The 21537-nt window shown below is 35.8% G+C and overlaps 1 protein-coding gene across 1 annotated transcript in view; it reads right to left on the bottom strand.

The window, feature by feature from the left end:
- Nucleotides 1-106: 106 nt before the first annotated feature.
- Nucleotides 107-21537, bottom strand: part of LOC139934547 (uncharacterized) — a 42815-nt gene continuing 21384 nt past the window's right edge. Inside the window, exons 2-3 of the mRNA XM_071928804.1 lie at nucleotides 3319-3805; nucleotides 107-2605 (exon numbers count right to left, since the gene is read on the bottom strand). Of these exons, the coding sequence (XP_071784905.1) occupies nucleotides 2320-2605; nucleotides 3319-3805 (773 nt within the window). The 3' untranslated portion in view covers nucleotides 107-2319. The remainder of the gene's footprint in view (nucleotides 2606-3318; nucleotides 3806-21537) is intronic.

Raw genomic sequence — 21537 nt, 5'->3', positions numbered from 1 at the left:
ATGTGATTTTATCTAATTTTCGCCCACAGTTAAACATAAATTGCAAGGCTTGATATCCAGATATCTAGTCAGCACAACAAGAAAACAAACAACATTGTAAAACTGGTTATCATAGACATTATAATGCAAATTTAATAATTAATTCATGTGTATAATACATTGACTATAAGTATTAAAGATTCATATTTTCTGAATAAATTTTTTAGTTAAAATGTTTGTCAATCGCTTTCAAGATGTGCTTGTTGCTTACAGAAGAAATTGCTAAGTGAATATGATTACAGGTTGTTCAATACATCAGCCTTACTAACAGTTTCCAATTTCATAGAGCTGCTAACCGATTGGCAAATTTCGTGCTAACTACTGCAGAAAAATTAGTCTAAGCATAAGTGTGTTTCACAGATTAGCAAGAAAATTAGGCGGCCAGCTTGCGTGTTCAGAATGAATTTGCATTGTCTTGTCATTATAATTTGTAAACAATTTGAGTAAGCACCGGAAGGTTAGCATGCCTTATTGTGTGCCTACGGCTGTTAGCAGCACTACGAAATGAAAATTGTACATAACACCCAAGCAAAAAATCAGCCAATAAGCAGCTCTATGAAATTTGGCCCCTGGAGTGCGTTTTGGCGAACCTAACCAAAAACTGTTTCTGACGTCATAACCAAAACAGTAACCGAGCTCACAACTCGGTTATCGTTCAGTCTGAACAGCAGAACCAACGGCCAACAACCGAAACAATTTTTGGTTGGGGTCGCCAAAACGCACTCCTGGATATAACTTGAATCCTTGGTTCTGATTGGTCAATCCATAGTAACAATAGTGTGATATTATGTTATCCTACATGCAAAACCACATGCCACAATATCAAGTCTATCGCGATGTTGTCAGTCCACACATTGTAGTATTTTAGTTTTACTTAATATCACACGTGGAACATGGACAAATACGGTGCTCTTCAGCCTCTTTAGATATGGAAAGCAGATGCACTACATTTTCTAAGAATCATTTTGATCTTGGCTGATAACTAATAATATCACACTGTGGTTAAGGATTCAAATTTAATTAAAATATAAATAATATCATGTCTGATCGCTTCATCTGCATTATGTACATGTACGTGTACTAAAATAAACTAACAGCACTAGCTACAAGTAACTGTATGTAAGCATGGAAACTTCACATGTGATACACATGCATACATATTATACAAGTAATGAATGTTTATGAGTGCAATGGTGCGAATATGTTCATGAGTTGTAAGATTGAATGTTCTATTCAACGAGGCAGAGCCCAGTTGAATGGAACACTCCAGCTTTCAACGAATGAAAATATTTGCACCATTGCACAAATGAAAAACATTCATTATTTGTTTTATATAACATTCAAGTAGATCGTTATTTTGATTGGAGGATATAACTTTCAAAACAAACAAAGTGTAGGCCTACAATTTTTGTGAAAGTACACCCGTTTCTTTTGTGTAGTATGTGTCTTGTAACACTGGTACGTTACCAAAGACTAGACACGCGCAGTGATGTTTTTACTCAGCTTGCAAAAGTACTTTGTGGATGAAACGAAAAATGCACAGTGAGTGACGTAGCTTGCAATAGTACTTTTATTTGCTTCCAGGTGACGGACAATCCTCCAATCAAATGGCAAGGATCTGCTTGGGTGTTATATAAAACCAATTATTACGCAGAGCTGCCAACATTTACACCTTGCAATCAGGTAGATTTCTTACAACAGCCGGACATTTAGAATTATACACAGAAAACCCAGATTGTCAATGTTTTTCATCAAAACATCGAAAGATTGATTAGTTTTCATTTCTGCAGAATCCAGAAGAGTTGGAAGCTCTTTAGATGACTTCATTTAAAATGTAGAAGCTAAGAGTGTACTGTAGCTGCTATCAATTCCTATCAATTATTTTCAAAAATGATTTGGGGTTGAACAAAGAAGAAAAATTACTTCAGTGAGACTTGAACCAACGAACTTTGGATTAGTGTGACGGTACTCTTTACCGACTCATCTATCGAGTCTTATGTTGGCGGTATCCCTATTTTGTTAAAATATTTCTTCGGGGGTTGCAGTCAAAAGCCATGTAACTGACAACTGGTTAACTGTGTAAAATGACGACATAATTTTGTACAAACTTAAAAAACAGCTGGAATGAATGGTACAAATGTATTATAAGTTAATGACGTCAAGATTTAAAGTTCATTTAATAAGAACAAGTTGCATGAAGAAAAAAAACCCATTGATAAACAACCCTTTTTGTTTACAATCCTGATTTTGGTGCAAATTTGTATAATAAAAAAAAAATGCTTACGTCTCGTCTTTTCTAATTTTCTCTTTGACTTCTTGAACCGTTTCCTTGAGTGACTCTCGATACGTCTTCTCCTTGCGAGGGGCGTGTTTGATGTACCCTTTCCGTCTCAGGTAACGTATAGTCATCTCCGTTGAGCCCACGGTGACGGTGTATCGCAGAGGCGTGAAGATCTTGTAAAGAGCATATGCCAACAGGGCATTGCTTGCCTTGGAGTTGTTGAGTGTCTCAACATGGTGTTCACTGACCCCGATCTTTAAGAGGAAGGGACCAATGTCTACACCCCTGGAGGAAGGAAAGGAAAAGGTGAAATGGAAAAGGTGAGGGTGGCTGTTTAACGACTTTGAGGTGAGGGAGTAACCCCAGGAGGCTTCTTTGGGGAGGCTCCTTTATTGGAAGGTTAATTGGGGAGGTTTATTTGGGTTACTTGGGGAGGCTAATTGTGGAGGCTTCTTTAGGGTTACTGGGGAGGCTTCTTAGTGGTTACTTGGCGAGGTTTCTAGGGGGTTACTTGATGGTTAATTGGGGAGGCTACTTGGGGAGGTTAATTGAGGAGGCTTTTTTGGGAGGCTCCTTGGGAGGCTTCTAAGAGAGGCTTCCTTTGAAAGACTTCTTTGGGAGGCTTCTTCGGGAAGCTTCTTTGGGAAGCTCCTTGGGGAGGCTTCCTTGTGAGGCTTCCTTGTGAGGCTTCCTTGTGAGGCTTCCTTGTGAGGCTTCTTTGGGAGGCTTCCTTGGAAGGCTTCTCGGGGAGGCTCCTTGGGGAGGCTCCTTGAGGAGGCTTCTAAGAGAAGCTTCTTTGGGAGGCTTCTTCGTGAAGCTTCTTTGGGAAGCTCCTTGGAGAGGCTTCCTTGGGAGGCTTCTTTGGGAGGTTTCTTTGGGAGGCTTCTTTGGGAGGCTTCTCGAGGTTTACTTGGGGAGGCTCTTAGAGGATCAAAAACCATAGAAATTGTTGCTTTGAGGCACCCATAGATAAAGCACCAATTGTCAATAATACTTACATCTTAATCGTGTAGTAGAACGCCCCAAACCAGACAGGAGCGATAAGCCAATGTACAGGTATGATCACATACCCATATGCCTTCATCATCATCTTCATCCGTACCCAATTACTCAACGGTTTCCCTGTCTCATCGTACAAAGCAACGATCGGCTCGTCATCGTCCTCCTCCTCAACAATCTGACTCTTTGGTCTCTCAGTTTCATCACTCGCTTTTTCCTCATTGCTCGGTGATGTTCTTTGCTCGTCCTCTTCACCGTCTCTCTTCTCCGTTTTGGTGGAGGTGCTGTTTCTGGGATGGCCACTGCTGTGGAAGCAGCTGTGACTAAAGTCAAGACTCAAACCACTGCACACCAAGATTGAGCTGCTGTTTGGCAATGTAGTACAAGGTGTTCTGGCTTTGGGTCTCAAGTGTTGATGGGCGGATGTTATTGGTGCGAAGTGATGAATGTTTTGGCTGGACTGGAATACTCTCTGGAGAGGTGATCCTATAAGGAAGAAGAATACATAAAAAAATTAATTATTTTACAATAATGATTTTGCAACCCAGGCCTGGAATTCCATCTCAGAGAGGCCAAGGCCATTTGCATTCTGCAACTTAGGGCAGTTGCACTGGAAAATCTTAATGTAAACCTTATGAAGGAGGTACCAAGGCCAATACTGGGGGCAACAGAGGACAATGCCTCTGTGTTTATCCAGGCCTGGCAATCACAATATGGCCCGCTTAAAGAAAAAGTGAAATGCCGGTAGAATTTTGTAGAAAGTGCGGTATGTCAAATGGGGTCAGCAAAGCTGCATGATATATGGTTCCCTACATGTGGCAAAGGAGACGAGTTGGCTACACAGGTGGAGCTACATGTATATTATATACAATGTCATTGCTCACTTTAAGTATAAATATTTAAACACAGTAGTTAACATTTGCTGATTTCATCAAGACTGGTTTTACAACTAATTTTAAAAAGTACTACTCTATATAGCGTTGTTAGAGGTAGTGCGATATTGACATTTCCTATTCTGGCCGCACAAAAAAAAAGAGATTTTTGAAACTAATGTTTCTTTGACCATAGACACGGTCTAAGCTTCAAATTACTCCTGTAGGTCAATAAACTCTCTTCTTTCAAAATCCTTTTGGAAAAAGACAAAACTTTACCTTGTTTTTTCACACATCAACAAGATTCAGAGCATGGCCATGACCGAGTTGGACTGAACCATTTTGTAATAGGGGTGTTTACACAGTAGCGTGGGCGCACTGGCCGCTAACGTTCATGCATAATGCGCACACGCACTGCTGTGTAACACCCCTTCTACAGAAAGGTTTAGTCCAACTCGGTCGTGGCTTGGCAGTTCGACAAGCGAGTAGGGTGTTGAGTATATTGAGAAGCCCAAAAACGTGCGATTCGGCAAAAAAAAAGCCAGTGAGTATCGAGCAGAAAATTGCTTTTTTGGAAGATGTTTTTTAATTTAACTCAACTAAAAGGCAATACAAGCATTATGTAGACCCAGTAACTGGGGCGCTGTACTCCTTTTGTACTACATGTACCTTCAAAACTGCCATATGGCCTCTCCATATGTTTGAGATGTAATACCCAGCACATAATTGCACTAACGGAAATTTTTCCGGCTAAAACATGATGATTTTTGAGCAATCCACTGGACCATCCATGACTTCTTGCCTTATCTATAACTTGCAATTTATTTCTAAAGTAACTGAGAGGGCTGTTTTTGACCAATTTTATAGTCACATGTCAAAACACTCCATGTTTCCGGTTCTCCAATCGTCTTACCGGAAGCATCATAGTACAGAAACGGCTCTTATTAAGGTTAAAAATGATTTACTGATGAGGATGTATTCCCAACATGTTATTCTGCTTGTCCTTTTAGACCTTAGTGCAGCGTTCGATACTGTTGATCATGTAATTTTGCTGAAACGTCTTCAGTCTAAATGTGGAGTCACTGGCAAGGCCCTTGATTGGTTTTTGTCCTATTTGTCAGATAGAAGTCAACGTGTATCCATTCAAGGTACCTTATAAGAGAAGTTTAACATCAACTGTGGTGTTCCCCAGGGATCCTGCTTAGGACCATTTTTATTTATTGTCTATGCCTCTAATATGTTTTACATCGTTGAGCATCATTTGCCTGATGTCCATTGCTATGCCAATGACACTCAGCTGTATCTATCTTTTAGACCCGACGACGACAAATCTTGTCAAGATGCTGTGACTATAATCAAAGATTGCACTAGGGACATCAGGCAATGGATGATACATGGCCGGCTTTTAATTAATGATGCTAAAAGTGAATTTTTGATCATCGGATCAAAGCAGCAATTGAAGAAAATTAATATTTCCAATATAAGGATAGGTGAAGCTACTGTTTTTCCTACAATATGTGTTCGTAACTTGGGGTCTTGGTTCGATTCTGAACTTACAATGCACCCACATCAATAAATCTTGCTCTGCAGCCTTTTTTCATCTTTACAACATCAAACGCATTAGTCAGTTCCTTACACAAGACTCTCTTTTAAAACTCATTCATGCATTTGTGACCAGTCGTCTTGATTATTGTAATAGCCTTTTGTATGGTCTGCCAAAGTCACAGATAAGTAAACTACAAAGGGTTCAAAATGCAGCTGCCAGAATTGTTTTGAAAACACATCGATTTGATCACATCACACCTATACTTCATCATTTACATTGGTTGCTTTGCACAGGATTCATTTTAAAATCCTGTTGTTGACATTTAAAGCTCTTCATGGTCTTTCTCCAAAGTACATACAGGATCTTGTTTCCATCCGGAAAGTATCTTCTTATAAACTTAGGTCAGGGAATAATGGTATTTTCTTGGAGTATCCTTTTGGTAAAATGTTGACTACATTTGGTGATAGGGCTTTTTCTGTGGCAGCCCCTAAGCTTTGGAATGCGCTACCGCTTCACATACGTAGCGAACAGAAACTCATCTCTTTTAAATGTAATATAAAAACCTATCTTTTTAATACCGCTTTTTAGCTTTTTTATGTCTTTTTCTATGGTCACCTTGCCAGTTAGCTTATAATTTTAGCATAATTAATTTTGTGAGTTTGTGTTTTTGGTCAAAAATCCAAAAAATCTGTGATGCCGGCATGGGTCGATTTTTCAGATTTTGGGTGAACAACTTTTTTGTGATTTTATGGCTTTAAATGATACAGAAGATACTACTGAAGACATTTTATCAGTGCGGTCTGGGTATATTAGCAAAAGTTTGAGATTTATTAAGAATTTTGTGAGTTTGTGTTTTTGGTCAAAAATCTAAAAAAGTCTGTGATGCCGGCATGGGTCGGTTTTTCAGACTTGGGGTGGAACAAAAATTCTGTGAATTTATGCTTTCCATAATACAGAAGATACTACTGAAGACATATTATCAGTGCGGACTGGGTATATTTGCAAAAGTTTGAGATTTATTAAGAATTTTGTGAGTTTGTGTTTTTGGCCAAAAATCCAAAAACATCTGTGATGCCGGCATGGGTCGATTTTTCAGATTTGGGGTGAACAAATTTTTTGTGATTTTATGGCTTTATATGATACAGGAAGATACTACTGAAGACATTTTATCAGTGCGGACTGGATATATAAGCGAAAGTTTGAGATTTCTAAAGAATTTTGTGAGTTTGTGTTTTTGGTCAAAAATCCAAAAAATCTGTGATGCCGGCATGGGTCGATTTTTCAGATTTAGAATGAACAAATTTGTTGTTATTTTATGGTGTAAATGATACAGAAGATACTACTGAAGACATTTTACCAGTTTGGACTGGGTATATAAGCGAAAGTTGGAGATTTATAAAGAATTTTGTGAGTTTGTGTTTTTGGCCAAAAATCCAAAACAATCTGTGATGCCGGCATGGGTTGATTTTTCAGATTTGGGGTGAAAACAATTTCGGTGATTTTCTGCTTTCATATGATACAGAAGATACTACTGAAGACATTTTATCAGTGCGGACTGGGTATATAAGCGAAAGTTGGAGATTTATTAAGAATTTGGTGAGTTTGTGTTTTTGGCAAAAAATCCAAAAAAATCTGTGATGCCGGCATGGGTCGATTTTTCAGATTTAGGGTGAAAAAGATTTTGGTGATTTTCTGCTTTTAAATGATACAGAGGATACTACTGAAGACATTTTATCAGTGCGGACTGGATATATAAGCGAAAGTTTGAGATTTTTAAAGAATTTTGTGAGTTTGTGTTTTTGGTCAAAAATCCCCCAAAAAATCTGTAATGCCGGCAGGGGTCGATTTTTTCAGATTTAGGGTGAAAAGAATTTCGGTGATTTTCTGCTTTCAAATGATACAGAAGATACTACTGAAGAAATGTTATCAGTGCGGACTGGGTATATAAGCGAAAGTTGGAGATTTATTAATAATTTTGTGAGTTTGTGTTTTTGGTCAAAAATCCAAAATAATCTGTGATGCCGGCATGGGTCGATTTTTCAGATTTGGGGTGGAACAAAAATTCTGTGAATTTATGTTTTCCAATGATACAGAAGATACTACTGAAGACATTTTATCAGTGCGGACTGGGTATATTAGCAAAAGTTTGAGATTTATTAAGAATTTTGTGAGTTTGTGTTTTTGGCCAAAAATCCAAAAAAAACTGTGATGCCGGCATGGGTCGATTTTTCAGATTTGGGGTGAACAAATTTTTTATGATTTTATGGCTTTATATGATGCAGGAAGATACTACTGAAGACATTTTATCAGTGCGGACTGGGTATATAAGCGAAAGTTGGAGATTTATTAAGAATTTTGTGAGTTTGTGTTTTTGGTCAAAAATCCCCAAAAATCTGTGATGTCGGCATGGGTCGGTTTTTCAGATTTGGGGTGAAAAAAAATTCTGTGAATTTATGCTTTCAAATGATACAGAAGATACAACTGAAGACATTATATCAGTGCGGACTGGGTATATAAGCGAAAGTTTGAGGTTTATTAAGAATTTTGTGAGTTTGTGTTTTTGGTCAAAAATCCAAAAAAATCTGTGATGCCGGCATGGGTCAATTTTTCAGATTTAGGGTGAACAAATTTTTTGTGATTTTATGACGTTTATTGATACAGAAGATACTACTGAAGACATTTTATCAGTGTGGACTGGGTATATAAGCGAAAGTTTGAGATTTATAAAGAATTTTGTTAGTTTGTGTTTTTGGCCAAAAATCCAAAAAAATCTGTGATGCCGGCATGGGTTGATTTTTCAGATTTGGGGTGAAAACAATTTCGGTGATTTTCTGCTTTCATATGATACAGAAGATACTACTGAAGACATTTTATCAGTGCGGACTGGGTATATAAGCGAAAGTTGGAGATTTATTAAGAATTTGGTGAGTTTGTGTTTTTGGCAAAAAATCCAAAAAAAACTGTGATGCCGGCATGGGTCGATTTTTCAGATTTAGGGTGAAAAAGATTTTGGTGATTTTCTGCTTTCAAATATTACAGAGGATACTACTGAAGACATTTTATCAGTGCGGACTGGATATATAAGCGAAAGTTTGAGATTTATAAAGAATTTTGTTAGTTTGTGTTTTTGGCCAGATCTCCAAAAAAATCTGTGATGCCGGCATGGGTTGATTTTTCAGATTTGGGGTGAAAACAATTTCGGTGATTTTCTGCTTTCATATGATACAGAAGATACTACTGAAGACATTTTATCAGTGCGGACTGGGTATATAAGCGAAAGTTGGAGATTTATTAAGAATTTGGTGAGTTTGTGTTTTTGGCAAAAAATCCAAAAAAATCTGTGATGCCGGCATGGGTCGATTTTTCAGATTTAGGGTGGAAAAGATTTTGGTGATTTTCTGCTTTCAAATGATACAGAGGATACTACCGAAGACATTTTATCAGTGCGGACTGGATATATAAGCGAAAGTTTGAGATTTTTAAAGAATTTTGTGAGTTTGTGTTTTGGGTCAAAAATCCCCCCAAAAATCTGTAATGCCGGCAGGGGTCGATTTTTTCAGATTTAGGGTGAAAAGAATTTCGGTGATTTTCTGCTTTCAAATGATACAGAAGATACTACTGAAGAAATTTTATCAGTGCGGACTGGGTATATAAGCGAAAGTTGGAAATTTATTAAGAATTTTGTGAGTTTGTGTTTTTGGTCAAAAATCCAAAAAAATCTGTGATGCCGGCATGGGTCGATTTTTCAGATTTGGGGTGGAACAAAAATTCTGTGAATTTATGTTTTCCAATGATACAGAAGATACTACTGAAGACATTTTATCGGTGCGGACTGGGTATATTAGCAAAAGTTTGAGATTTATTAAGAATTTTGTGAGTTTGTGTTTTTGGCCAAAAATTCCAAAAAATCTGTGATGCCGGCATGGGTCGATTTTTCAGATTTGGGGGTGAACAAATTTTTTGTGATTTTATGGCTTTATATGATACAGGAAGATACTACTGAAGACATTTTATCAGTGCGGACTGGATATATAAGCGAAAGTTTGAGTTTTTTAAAGAATTTTGTGAGTTTGTGTTTTTGGTTAAAAATCCCAAAAAATCTGTGATGCCGGCATGGGTCAATTTTTCTGATTTAGGGTGAACAAATTTGTTGTTATTTTATGGCGTTAAATGATACAGAAGATACTACTGAAGACATTTTATCAGTGCGGACTGGATATATAAGCAAAAGTTGGAGATTTATTAAGAATTTTGTGAGTTTGTGTTTTTGGTCAAAAATCCCAAAAAATCTGTGATGCCGGCATGGGTCGGTTTTTCAGATTTGGGGTGAAAAAAAATTTCTGTGAATTTATGCTTTCAAATGATACAGAAGATACAACTGAAGACATTATATCAGTGCGGACTGGGTATATAAGCGAAAGTTTGAGGTTTTAAAGAATTTTGTGAGTTTGTGTTTTTGGTCAAAAATCCAAAAAAATCTGTGATGCCGGCATGGGTCAATTTTTCAGATTTAGGGTGAACAAATTTTTTGTGATTTTATGACGCAATTGATACAGAAGATACTACTGAAGACATTTTACCAGAGCGGACTGGGTATATAAGCGAAAGTTTGAGATTTATTAAGAATTTTGTGACTTTGTGTTTTTGGTCAAAAATCCAAAATAATCTGTGATGCCGGCATGGGTCGATTTTTCAGATTTGGGGTGAAAAAAAATTCTGTGAATTTATGCTTTCAAATGATACAGAAGATACTACTGAAGACATTTTACCAGTGCGGACTGGGTATATAAGCGAAAGTTTGAGATTTATTAAGAATTTTGTGAGTTTGTGTTTTTGGCCAAAACTCCAAAAAAATCTATGATGCCGGCATGGGTCGATTTTTCAGATTTGGGGTGAATTTCTTTTTTGTGATTTTGTGGCTTTAAATGATACAGAAGATACTACTGAAGACATTTTACCATTGCGGACTGGGTATATAAGCAAAAGTTTGAGATTTATTAAGAATTTTGTGAGTTTGTGTTTTTGGCCAAAACTCCAAAAAAATCTGTGATGCCGGCATGGGTCGAATTTTCAACATTGGGGTGAACTTTTTTTTGTGATTTTATGGCTTTAAATGATACAGAAGATACTACTGAAGACATTTTACCAGTGCGGACTGGGTATATAAGCGAAAGTTTGAGATTTATTAAGAATTTTGTGAGTTTGTGTTTTTGGCCAAAACTCCAAAAAAATCTGTGATGCCGGCATGGGTCGAATTTTCAACATTGGGGTGAAATTTTTTTGTGATTTTATGGCTTTAAATGATACAGAAGATACTACTGAAGACATTTTACCATTGCGGACTGGGTATATTAGCGAATGTTTGAGATTTATTAAGAATTTTGTGAGTTTGTGTTTTTGGTCAAAAATCCAAATAAATCTGTGATGCCGGCATGGGTCGATTTTTCAGATTTGGGGTGAAAAAAAATTCTGTGAATTTATGCTTTCAAATGATACAGAAGATACTACTGAAGACATTTTACCAGAGCGGACTGGGTATATAAGCAAAAGTTTGAGATTTATTAAGAATTTTGTGAGTTTGTGTTTTTGGCCAAAACTTCAAAAAAATCTGTGATGCCGGCATGGGTCGATTTTTCAGATTTGGGGTGAAAAATCTGAAAAATCGACCCATGCCGGCATCACAGATTTTTTTGGATTTTTGGCCAAAAACACAAACTAACAAAATTCTTTATAAATCTCAAACTTTTGCTATATACCCAGTCCGCAATGGTAAAATGTCTTCAGTAGTATCTTCTGTATCATTTAAAGCCACAAAATCAAAAAAATTTCACCCAAAATCTGAAAAATCGACCCATGCCGGCATCACAGATTTTTTGGGGATTTTTGGCCAAAAACACAAACTCACAAAATTCTTTAAAAATCTCAAACTTTCGCTTATATATCCAGTCCGCACTGATATAATGTCTTCGGTAGTATCCTCTGTATCATTTGAAAGCAGAAAATCACCAAAATCTTTTTCACCCTAAATCTGAAAAATCGACCCATGCCGGCATCACAGATTTTTTTGGATTTTTTGCCAAAAACACAAACTCACCAAATTCTTAATAAATCTCCAACTTTCGCTTATATACCCTGTCCGCACTGGTAAAATGTCTTCAGTATCATCTTCTGTATCATATGAAAGCAGAAAATCACCGAAATTGTTTTCACCCCAAATCTGAAAAATCAACCCATGCCGGCATCACAGATTTTTTTGGATTTTTTGCCAAAAACACAAACTCACCAAATTCTTAATAAATCTCCAACTTTCGCTTATATACCCAGTCCGCACTGATAAAATGTCTTCAGTAGTATCTTCTGTATCATATGAAAGCAGAAAATCACCGAAATTGTTTTCACCCCAAATCTGAAAAATCGACCCATGCCGGCATCACAGATTTTTTTGGATTTTTGGCCAAAAACACAAACTAACAAAGTTCTTTATAAATCTCAAACTTTTGCTATATACCCAGTCCGCAATGGTAAAATGTCTTCAGTAGTATCTTCTGTATCATTTAAAGCCACAAAATCAAAAAAATTTCACCCAAAATCTGAAAAATCGACCCATGCCGGCATCACAGATTTTTTTGAAGACATTTTATCAGTGCGGACTGGGTATAAAAGCGAAAGTTGGAGATTTATTAAGAATTTTGTGAGTTTGTGTTTTTGGTCAAAAATCCCCAAAAATCTGTGATGCCGGCATGGGTCGGTTTTTCAGATTTGGGGTGAAAAAAAATTCTGTGAATTTATGCTTTCAAATGATACAGAAGATACAACTGAAGACATTATATCAGTGCGGACTGGGTATATAAGCGAAAGTTTGAGGTTTATTAAGAATTTTGTGAGTTTGTGTTTTTGGTCAAAAATCCAAAAAAATCTGTGATGCCGGCATGGGTCAATTTTTCAGATTGAGGGTGAACAAATTTTTTGTGAATTTATGCTTTCAAATGATACATAAGAAACTACTGAAGACATTTTATCAGTGCGGACTGGGGAAATAAGCGAAAGTTGGAGATTTATTAAGAATTTTGTGAGTTTGTGTTTTTGGTCAAAAATCCAAAAAGATCTGTGATGCCGGCATGGGTCGATTTTTCAGATTAAGTGTGAAAAAAAATTCAGTGATTTTCTGCTTTTAAATGATACAGAAGATACTACTGAAGACATTTTACCAGAGCGGACTGGGTATATAAGCGAAAGTTTGAGATTTATTAAGAATTTTGTGACTTTGTGTTTTTGGCCAAAAATCCAAAAAAATCTGTGATGCCGGCATGGGTCGAATTTTCAACATTGGGGTGAAATTTTTTTTTGTGATTTTATGGCTTTAAATGATACAGAAGATACTACTGAAGACATTTTACCAGTGCGGACTGGGTATATAAGCGAAAGTTTGAGATTTATTAAGAATTTTGTGAGTTTGTGTTTTTGGCCAAAACTCCCAAAAAATCTATGATGCCGGCATGGGTCGATTTTTCAGATTTGGGGTGAATTTTTTTTTTGTGATTTTGTGGCTTTAAATGATACAGAAGATACTACTGAAGACATTTTACCATTGCGGACTGGGTATATAAGCGAATGTTTGAGATTTATTAAGAATTTTGTGAGTTTGTGTTTTTGGTCAAAAATCCAAAATAATCTGTGATGCCGGCATGGGTCGATTTTTCAGATTTGGGGTGAAAAAAAATTCTGTGAATTTATGCTTTCAAATGATACAGAAGATACTACTGAAGACATTTTACCAGTGCGGACTGGGTATATAAGCGAAAGTTTGAGATTTATTAAGAATTTTGTGAGTTTGTGTTTTTGGCCAAAACTCCAAAAAAAATCTGTGATGCCGGCATGGGTCGATTTTTCAGATTTGGGGTAAAAAAAAATTCTGTTAATTTATGCTTTCAAATGATACAGAAGATACTACTGAAGATATTTTACCAGTGCGGACTGGGTATATAAGCGAAAGTTTGAGATTTATTAAGAATTTTGTGAGTTTGTGTTTTTGGTCAAAAATCCAAAAAAATCTGTGATGCCGGCATGGGTCGATTTTTCAGATTTTGGGTAAAAAAAAATTCTGTTAATTTATGCTTTCAAATGATACAGAAGATACTACTGAAGACATTTTACCAGTGCGGACTGGGTATATAAGCGAAAGTTTGAGATTTATTAAGAATTTTGTGAGTTTGTGTTTTTGGCCAAAACTCCAAAAAAATCTGTGATGCCGGCATGGGTCGATTTTTCAGATTTGGGGTGAAAAGAATTTCGGTGATTTTCTGCTTTCAAATGATACAGAAGATACTACTGAAGAAATGTTATCAGTGCGGACTGGGTATATAAGCGAAAGTTGGAGATTTATTAATAATTTTGTGAGTTTGTGTTTTTGGTCAAAAATCCAAAATAATCTGTGATGCCGGCATGGGTCGATTTTTCAGATTTGGGGTGGAACAAAAATTCTGTGAATTTATGTTTTCCAATGATACAGAAGATACTACTGAAGACATTTTATCAGTGCGGACTGGGTATATTAGCAAAAGTTTGAGATTTATTAAGAATTTTGTGAGTTTGTGTTTTTGGCCAAAAATCCAAAAAAAACTGTGATGCCGGCATGGGTCGATTTTTCAGATTTGGGGTGAACAAATTTTTTATGATTTTATGGCTTTATATGATGCAGGAAGATACTACTGAAGACATTTTATCAGTGCGGACTGGGTATATAAGCGAAAGTTGGAGATTTATTAAGAATTTTGTGAGTTTGTGTTTTTGGTCAAAAATCCCCAAAAATCTGTGATGTCGGCATGGGTCGGTTTTTCAGATTTGGGGTGAAAAAAAATTCTGTGAATTTATGCTTTCAAATGATACAGAAGATACAACTGAAGACATTATATCAGTGCGGACTGGGTATATAAGCGAAAGTTTGAGGTTTATTAAGAATTTTGTGAGTTTGTGTTTTTGGTCAAAAATCCAAAAAAATCTGTGATGCCGGCATGGGTCAATTTTTCAGATTTAGGGTGAACAAATTTTTTGTGATTTTATGACGTTTATTGATACAGAAGATACTACTGAAGACATTTTATCAGTGTGGACTGGGTATATAAGCGAAAGTTTGAGATTTATAAAGAATTTTGTTAGTTTGTGTTTTTGGCCAAAAATCCAAAAAAATCTGTGATGCCGGCATGGGTTGATTTTTCAGATTTGGGGTGAAAACAATTTCGGTGATTTTCTGCTTTCATATGATACAGAAGATACTACTGAAGACATTTTATCAGTGCGGACTGGGTATATAAGCGAAAGTTGGAGATTTATTAAGAATTTGGTGAGTTTGTGTTTTTGGCAAAAAATCCAAAAAAAACTGTGATGCCGGCATGGGTCGATTTTTCAGATTTAGGGTGAAAAAGATTTTGGTGATTTTCTGCTTTCAAATATTACAGAGGATACTACTGAAGACATTTTATCAGTGCGGACTGGATATATAAGCGAAAGTTTGAGATTTATAAAGAATTTTGTTAGTTTGTGTTTTTGGCCAGATCTCCAAAAAAATCTGTGATGCCGGCATGGGTTGATTTTTCAGATTTGGGGTGAAAACAATTTCGGTGATTTTCTGCTTTCATATGATACAGAAGATACTACTGAAGACATTTTATCAGTGCGGACTGGGTATATAAGCGAAAGTTGGAGATTTATTAAGAATTTGGTGAGTTTGTGTTTTTGGCAAAAAATCCAAAAAAATCTGTGATGCCGGCATGGGTCGATTTTTCAGATTTAGGGTGGAAAAGATTTTGGTGATTTTCTGCTTTCAAATGATACAGAGGATACTACCGAAGACATTTTATCAGTGCGGACTGGATATATAAGCGAAAGTTTGAGATTTTTAAAGAATTTTGTGAGTTTGTGTTTTGGGTCAAAAATCCCCCCAAAAATCTGTAATGCCGGCAGGGGTCGATTTTTTCAGATTTAGGGTGAAAAGAATTTCGGTGATTTTCTGCTTTCAAATGATACAGAAGATACTACTGAAGAAATTTTATCAGTGCGGACTGGGTATATAAGCGAAAGTTGGAAATTTATTAAGAATTTTGTGAGTTTGTGTTTTTGGTCAAAAATCCAAAAAAATCTGTGATGCCGGCATGGGTCGATTTTTCAGATTTGGGGTGGAACAAAAATTCTGTGAATTTATGTTTTCCAATGATACAGAAGATACTACTGAAGACATTTTATCGGTGCGGACTGGGTATATTAGCAAAAGTTTGAGATTTATTAAGAATTTTGTGAGTTTGTGTTTTTGGCCAAAAATTCCAAAAAATCTGTGATGCCGGCATGGGTCGATTTTTCAGATTTGGGGGTGAACAAATTTTTTGTGATTTTATGGCTTTATATGATACAGGAAGATACTACTGAAGACATTTTATCAGTGCGGACTGGATATATAAGCGAAAGTTTGAGTTTTTTAAAGAATTTTGTGAGTTTGTGTTTTTGGTTAAAAATCCCAAAAAATCTGTGATGCCGGCATGGGTCAATTTTTCTGATTTAGGGTGAACAAATTTGTTGTTATTTTATGGCGTTAAATGATACAGAAGATACTACTGAAGACATTTTATCAGTGCGGACTGGATATATAAGCAAAAGTTGGAGATTTATTAAGAATTTTGTGAGTTTGTGTTTTTGGTCAAAAATCCCAAAAAATCTGTGATGCCGGCATGGGTCGGTTTTTCAGATTTGGGGTGAAAAAAAATTTCTGTGAATTTATGCTTTCAAATGATACAGAAGATACAACTGAAGACATTATATCAGTGCGGACTGGGTATATAAGCGAAAGTTTGAGGTTTTAAAGAATTTTGTGAGTTTGTGTTTTTGGTCAAAAATCCAAAAAAATCTGTGATGCCGGCATGGGTCAATTTTTCAGATTTAGGGTGAACAAATTTTTTGTGATTTTATGACGCAATTGATACAGAAGATACTACTGAAGACATTTTACCAGAGCGGACTGGGTATATAAGCGAAAGTTTGAGATTTATTAAGAATTTTGTGACTTTGTGTTTTTGGTCAAAAATCCAAAATAATCTGTGATGCCGGCATGGGTCGATTTTTCAGATTTGGGGTGAAAAAAAATTCTGTGAATTTATGCTTTCAAATGATACAGAAGATACTACTGAAGACATTTTACCAGTGCGGACTGGGTATATAAGCGAAAGTTTGAGATTTATTAAGAATTTTGTGAGTTTGTGTTTTTGGCCAAAACTCCAAAAAAATCTATGATGCCGGCATGGGTCGATTTTTCAGATTTGGGGTGAATTTCTTTTTTGTGATTTTGTGGCTTTAAATGATACAGAAGATACTACTGAAGACATTTTACCATTGCGGACTGGGTATATAAGCAAAAGTTTGAGATTTATTAAGAATTTTGTGAGTTTGTGTTTTTGGCCAAAACTCCAAAAAAATCTGTGATGCCGGCATGGGTCGAATTTTCAACATTGGGGTGAACTTTTTTTTGTGATTTTATGGCTTTAAATGATACAGAAGATACTACTGAAGACATTTTACCAGTGCGGACTGGGTATATAAGCGAAAGTTTGAGATTTATTAAGAATTTTGTGAGTTTGTGTTTTTGGCCAAAACTCCAAAAAAATCTGTGATGCCGGCATGGGTCGAATTTTCAACATTGGGGTGAAATTTTTTTGTGATTTTATGGCTTTAAATGATACAGAAGATACTACTGAAGACATTTTACCATTGCGGACTGGGTATATTAGCGAATGTTTGAGATTTATTAAGAATTTTGTGAGTTTGTGTTTTTGGTCAAAAATCCAAATAAATCTGTGATGCCGGCATGGGTCGATTTTTCAGATTTGGGGTGAAAAAAAATTCTGTGAATTTATGCTTTCAAATGATACAGAAGATACTACTGAAGACATTTTACCAGAGCGGACTGGGTATATAAGCAAAAGTTTGAGATTTATTAAGAATTTTGTGAGTTTGTGTTTTTGGCCAAAACTTCAAAAAAATCTGTGATGCCGGCATGGGTCGATTTTTCAGATTTGGGGTGAAAAATCTGAAAAATCGACCCATGCCGGCATCACAGATTTTTTTGGATTTTTGGCCAAAAACACAAACTAACAAAATTCTTTATAAATCTCAAACTTTTGCTATATACCCAGTCCGCAATGGTAAAATGTCTTCAGTAGTATCTTCTGTATCATTTAAAGCCACAAAATCAAAAAAATTTCACCCAAAATCTGAAAAATCGACCCATGCCGGCATCACAGATTTTTTGGGGATTTTTGGCCAAAAACACAAACTCACAAAATTCTTTAAAAATCTCAAACTTTCGCTTATATATCCAGTCCGCACTGATATAATGTCTTCGGTAGTATCCTCTGTATCATTTGAAAGCAGAAAATCACCAAAATCTTTTTCACCCTAAATCTGAAAAATCGACCCATGCCGGCATCACAGATTTTTTTGGATTTTTTGCCAAAAACACAAACTCACCAAATTCTTAATAAATCTCCAACTTTCGCTTATATACCCTGTCCGCACTGGTAAAATGTCTTCAGTATCATCTTCTGTATCATATGAAAGCAGAAAATCACCGAAATTGTTTTCACCCCAAATCTGAAAAATCAACCCATGCCGGCATCACAGATTTTTTTGGATTTTTTGCCAAAAACACAAACTCACCAAATTCTTAATAAATCTCCAACTTTCGCTTATATACCCAGTCCGCACTGATAAAATGTCTTCAGTAGTATCTTCTGTATCATATGAAAGCAGAAAATCACCGAAATTGTTTTCACCCCAAATCTGAAAAATCGACCCATGCCGGCATCACAGATTTTTTTGGATTTTTGGCCAAAAACACAAACTAACAAAGTTCTTTATAAATCTCAAACTTTTGCTATATACCCAGTCCGCAATGGTAAAATGTCTTCAGTAGTATCTTCTGTATCATTTAAAGCCACAAAATCAAAAAAATTTCACCCAAAATCTGAAAAATCGACCCATGCCGGCATCACAGATTTTTTTGAAGACATTTTATCAGTGCGGACTGGGTATAAAAGCGAAAGTTGGAGATTTATTAAGAATTTTGTGAGTTTGTGTTTTTGGTCAAAAATCCCCAAAAATCTGTGATGCCGGCATGGGTCGGTTTTTCAGATTTGGGGTGAAAAAAAATTCTGTGAATTTATGCTTTCAAATGATACAGAAGATACAACTGAAGACATTATATCAGTGCGGACTGGGTATATAAGCGAAAGTTTGAGGTTTATTAAGAATTTTGTGAGTTTGTGTTTTTGGTCAAAAATCCAAAAAAATCTGTGATGCCGGCATGGGTCAATTTTTCAGATTGAGGGTGAACAAATTTTTTGTGAATTTATGCTTTCAAATGATACATAAGAAACTACTGAAGACATTTTATCAGTGCGGACTGGGGAAATAAGCGAAAGTTGGAGATTTATTAAGAATTTTGTGAGTTTGTGTTTTTGGTCAAAAATCCAAAAAGATCTGTGATGCCGGCATGGGTCGATTTTTCAGATTAAGTGTGAAAAAAAATTCAGTGATTTTCTGCTTTTAAATGATACAGAAGATACTACTGAAGACATTTTACCAGAGCGGACTGGGTATATAAGCGAAAGTTTGAGATTTATTAAGAATTTTGTGACTTTGTGTTTTTGGCCAAAAATCCAAAAAAATCTGTGATGCCGGCATGGGTCGAATTTTCAACATTGGGGTGAAATTTTTTTTTGTGATTTTATGGCTTTAAATGATACAGAAGATACTACTGAAGACATTTTACCAGTGCGGACTGGGTATATAAGCGAAAGTTTGAGATTTATTAAGAATTTTGTGAGTTTGTGTTTTTGGCCAAAACTCCCAAAAAATCTATGATGCCGGCATGGGTCGATTTTTCAGATTTGGGGTGAATTTTTTTTTTGTGATTTTGTGGCTTTAAATGATACAGAAGATACTACTGAAGACATTTTACCATTGCGGACTGGGTATATAAGCGAATGTTTGAGATTTATTAAGAATTTTGTGAGTTTGTGTTTTTGGTCAAAAATCCAAAATAATCTGTGATGCCGGCATGGGTCGATTTTTCAGATTTGGGGTGAAAAAAAATTCTGTGAATTTATGCTTTCAAATGATACAGAAGATACTACTGAAGACATTTTACCAGTGCGGACTGGGTATATAAGCGAAAGTTTGAGATTTATTAAGAATTTTGTGAGTTTGTGTTTTTGGCCAAAACTCCAAAAAAAATCTGTGATGCCGGCATGGGTCGATTTTTCAGATTTGGGGTAAAAAAAAATTCTGTTAATTTATGCTTTCAAATGATACAGAAGATACTACTGAAGATATTTTACCAGTGCGGACTGGGTATATAAGCGAAAGTTTGAGATTTATTAAGAATTTTGTGAGTTTGTGTTTTTGGTCAAAAATCCAAAAAAATCTGTGATGCCGGCATGGGTCGATTTTTCAGATTTTGGGTAAAAAAAAATTCTGTTAATTTATGCTTTCAAATGATACAGAAGATACTACTGAAGACATTTTACCAGTGCGGACTGGGTATATAAGCGAAAGTTTGAGATTTATTAAGAATTTTGTGAGTTTGTGTTTTTGGCCAAAACTCCAAAAAAATCTGTGATGCCGGCATGGGTCGATTTTTCAGATTTGGGGTGAAATTTTTTTTTTTGATTTTATGGCTTTAAATGATACAGAAGATACTACTGAAGACATTTTACCAGTGCGGACTGGGTATATAAGCGAAAGTTTGAGATTTATTAAGAATTTTGTGAGTTTGTGTTTTTGGCCAAAACTTCAAAAAAGTCTGTGATGCCAGCATGGGTCGATTTTTCAGATTTGGGGTGAAATTTTTCTTTTTTGATTTTATGGCTTTAAATGATACAGAAGATACTACTGAAGACATTTTACCAGTGCGGACTGGGTATATAAGCGAAAGTTTGAGATTTATAAAGAATTTTGTGACTTTGTGTTTTTGGCCAAAAATCCAAAAAAATCTGTGATGCCGGCATGGGTCGATTTTTCAGATTTGGGGTGAACACATTTTTTGTGAATTTATGCTTTCAAATGATACATAAGATACTACTGAAGACATTTTATCAGTGCGGACTGGGGAAATAAGCGAAAGTTGGAGATTTATTAAGAATTTTGTGACTTTGTGTTTTTGGGCAAAACTCCCAAAAAATCTGTGATGCCGGCATGGGTCGATTTTTCAGATTTTGGGTGAAATTTTTTTTTGTGATTTTATGGCTTTAAATGATACAGAAGATACTACTGAAGACATTTTACCAGTGCGGACTGGGTATATAAGCAAAAGTTTGAGATTTATTAAGAATTTTGTGACTTTGTGTTTTTGGGCAAAACTCCAAAAAAATCTGTGATGCCGGCATGGGTCGATTTTTCAGATTTGGGGTGAAATTTCTTTTGGTGATTTTATGGCTTTAAATGATACAGAAGATACTACTGAAGACATTTTATCAGTGTGGACTGGGTATATAAGCGAAAGTTTGAGATTTTTAAATAATTTTGTGAGTTTGTGTTTTGGGTCAAAAATCCAAAAAAATCTGTGATGCCGGCATGGGTCGATTTTTCAGATTTGGGGTGAAAAAAAATTCTGTGAATTTATGCTTTCAAATGATACAGAAGATACTACTGAAGACATTTTACCAGTGCGGACTGGGTATATAAGCGAAAGTTTGAGATTTATTAAGAATTTTGTGAGTTTGTGTTTTTGGCCAAAACTTCAAAAAAATCTGTGATGC

The sequence above is a fragment of the Asterias amurensis genome, chromosome 3, assembly GCF_032118995.1.
Source record: "Asterias amurensis chromosome 3, ASM3211899v1".
Classification (NCBI taxonomy): Eukaryota; Metazoa; Echinodermata; class Asteroidea; order Forcipulatida; family Asteriidae; genus Asterias; species Asterias amurensis.
This window is presented reverse-complemented; position numbering and strand designations above follow the sequence as displayed.